General features: G+C 37.1%; 1 protein-coding gene across 1 annotated transcript in view; it reads right to left on the bottom strand.

Moving 5' to 3' along the window:
- The window catches only part of LOC101993692 (probable ATP-dependent RNA helicase DDX60), an 81273-nt gene that overhangs the window by 4484 nt on the left and 74210 nt on the right, over positions 1–2579 (bottom strand). Inside the window, exon 34 of the mRNA XM_005369808.1 lies at positions 1343–1494. Coding sequence (XP_005369865.1) covers positions 1343–1494 — 152 coding nt within the window. The remainder of the gene's footprint in view (positions 1–1342; positions 1495–2579) is intronic.

Genomic DNA, 2579 nt, shown 5'->3' with positions numbered 1-2579 from the left:
ACCACTAACATCAGGCATGGATGAGAGAGGGACCACTATCGTCAGGCATGGATGAGAAGTGGGATCATAGAAATAACAAGGCCCAGTGAGCTGAAAAAGAAAGAATCGTTTTCTTCAGAATTGTAGTCACTGGTGGGTTCCTATGCCCCACACTGATGCAGGCAGCCCTCATATAACTCAATGGGTCACAAAATGAAAGAAAACAAAATTCAAAGACTCAAAATGGAAGAATGATATGCTGGGAAGAGATACAAGAATGTGGGTGGGCGTGTAGTCGTGCTGTTTTATATACAATTATGAAAATATCAATGAATAAGTTTTTAAAACAAACAAAAATATTATCTACTAATGCAACAGCTATTTTATTCACAATAATAAATTGGGATTAATAAACAATAGTGTTCCAAGTTTCTGAGGACTATCAAAACTTTTTATAACTTAATAAAAATTGCTCAATTTTTAAATTTTTATTTATTTGTTCACTTTTGTTTTTTCAAGACAGAGTTTCTCTGTGTAACAACTCTGGCTGTCCTGGAACCCACTCTGTAGACCAGGATGGCCTCAAACTCACAGAGATCTGTCTGCCTCTTCCTTTTGAGTTCTGCCTACCTTTGTCTCCCAAGTGCTGGGATTAAAGGTGTGAGCCAGCAGTGCCCAGCAGATTGCTCATATTTTCATGTCAACTCTATGTTTAATTCCTTAGTGTATTTGCCTCTAGATGTATGTGTTTAGCTCTTGGACAAATACATCTCTGCTCACAAACATTTTCCTGAGTATTTCCCTGAAAGTGAATATTTGAAATGCTTGGCCAGACTATTTCTTTAATTTATCAAGAGAGAAGATACCTATTGACCTGGCCATACCTCCTAAAGGATTCATACCTGGAGAAGCCAAGTGCATAGTCTTCTTCCATGACTGTCCAACTTTTGTGACCACAGCAATTGTGTGCAGATTGACTTAAGTAATGTTTGGTCCTGCTTACACTTTTAGAAATTATTTCCCTGGCAACAAGCTAAAATAACTGTCTCAGAACCAGGTAAGCAAACTAGACACTGTATATTCTCTTGGGCATTAAGCAATTCCAGATTGTTATTTGTCATTAAAATTCCAAATGATGACTAAGTAGAACTGTAATATAAAGATATATTTGAATATTCACAAAGACACATTTGGAGTATATATTTTGGTCAAGTGAGTTGGCCTAAATGCCAAATTTTTGCAGACAAACTAAAAATAAAAGATGTATAGAGTATGTCATCATCTTTGCCATCAGTCTGGAAGTAAAAATCTAATATACTTGGTAGGGTTAACCATTTCTTGGAATTATCAGGAGTGAACATACCTATTTTCCTTCTCTAATCTCACAAGAGATCCATGCTTATAAAAGTCAAGTGCATATGCACTAAGTGGCATTTTTCTTCCTGTACTATCAAATCCGTGTGGCCACAGCACTGGGGCTTGGGTGTGATCGATACCAACTGTGTGCAGAATGACCTAGAAATAGAATTTTTGAGTTGTTATTCATATAGAGAGAATGCTTGCAATTTAGAATTTGGAGTCGTTTCATCTTCATTAATACATTTCAAGAACACTCTGTTGATAAAAGAGCAGGTGCCTTCTGCACACACAGAGACAGTGCATCATAGAGCATGACTTAGCTCCACCTGTGAAGAAGACCCTCGCACGCACAGCATGCCGATGGCAAATCCACCAGTCCTGTTGGAATAGAGCAAGACTGACTAGGAAATAAAAGAGAACTGAAAAATTTTAAAGTCTCCTTAACAATTCAGAGAATAACTTTGCAAATGGGTTTCAGAGAGCAGGAGGCAAGCATTTCACAAAAGAAAATTCAGCTGGAAAAGTATAATGCTCTTCCATATCAACAACCATAATAAAAAAGAGTAGAGAGAGGACAGAGCAAAAGCATTAAAAAGGAAGAGAGCAAATAAGTAGTTTTCTCTGTTCATTTTAGAAACTCTGGCTCAGCTACGCCAGCTGCTTCAAAATGGAGGAAATGGAAGCAGAAACTGCTTTCTAAAACTCGGTGGGCAGCGAGTGTCAGTGAGAATGAGTTCATGTATGCACCGAAGTCTCTTCTTACTAATTCTGATTTTGCAGCAATGAGATACAGACTTTCGAGTTTATTCTTACTGTATCAACACCCCTCTGAATTGCCATGGAAACTCTACATATAAAAAGAAAGCAAAAGTGATTGTTACATTTTATAAATTGAGTTAATTGCATAATAAATGGAAAGCAGAATTATTTCACTATTTTCTTCTCATTCCTCTTGTCCTTCTTCCTCTACCCCCCTTTCATCATGAAACAGGAACACACTCTAGCCCTGCCTGAAGCTCATTATGCAATAGTCAAAATTTTAGCAGTCCTCCTGTCTCAGCACCTCCAGTTACGCTGAGCATCCACACTTACATGATGGGCATGAGCTATCAAATCCATCTTTGGAAAGGAAACTATAATGCTTAAAGATTAATATTGTTCTTTCAAACTATTTAACTACCAATCTCCTACATATCTAAGCAGTCATCCAAATGAAATAAAAAGCTCCAAAAATTATTTTT

The sequence above is a fragment of the Microtus ochrogaster genome, unplaced genomic scaffold (genome assembly GCF_000317375.1).
Source record: "Microtus ochrogaster isolate Prairie Vole_2 unplaced genomic scaffold, MicOch1.0 UNK61, whole genome shotgun sequence".
NCBI classification, from domain to species: domain Eukaryota; kingdom Metazoa; phylum Chordata; class Mammalia; order Rodentia; family Cricetidae; genus Microtus; species Microtus ochrogaster.
This window is presented reverse-complemented; position numbering and strand designations above follow the sequence as displayed.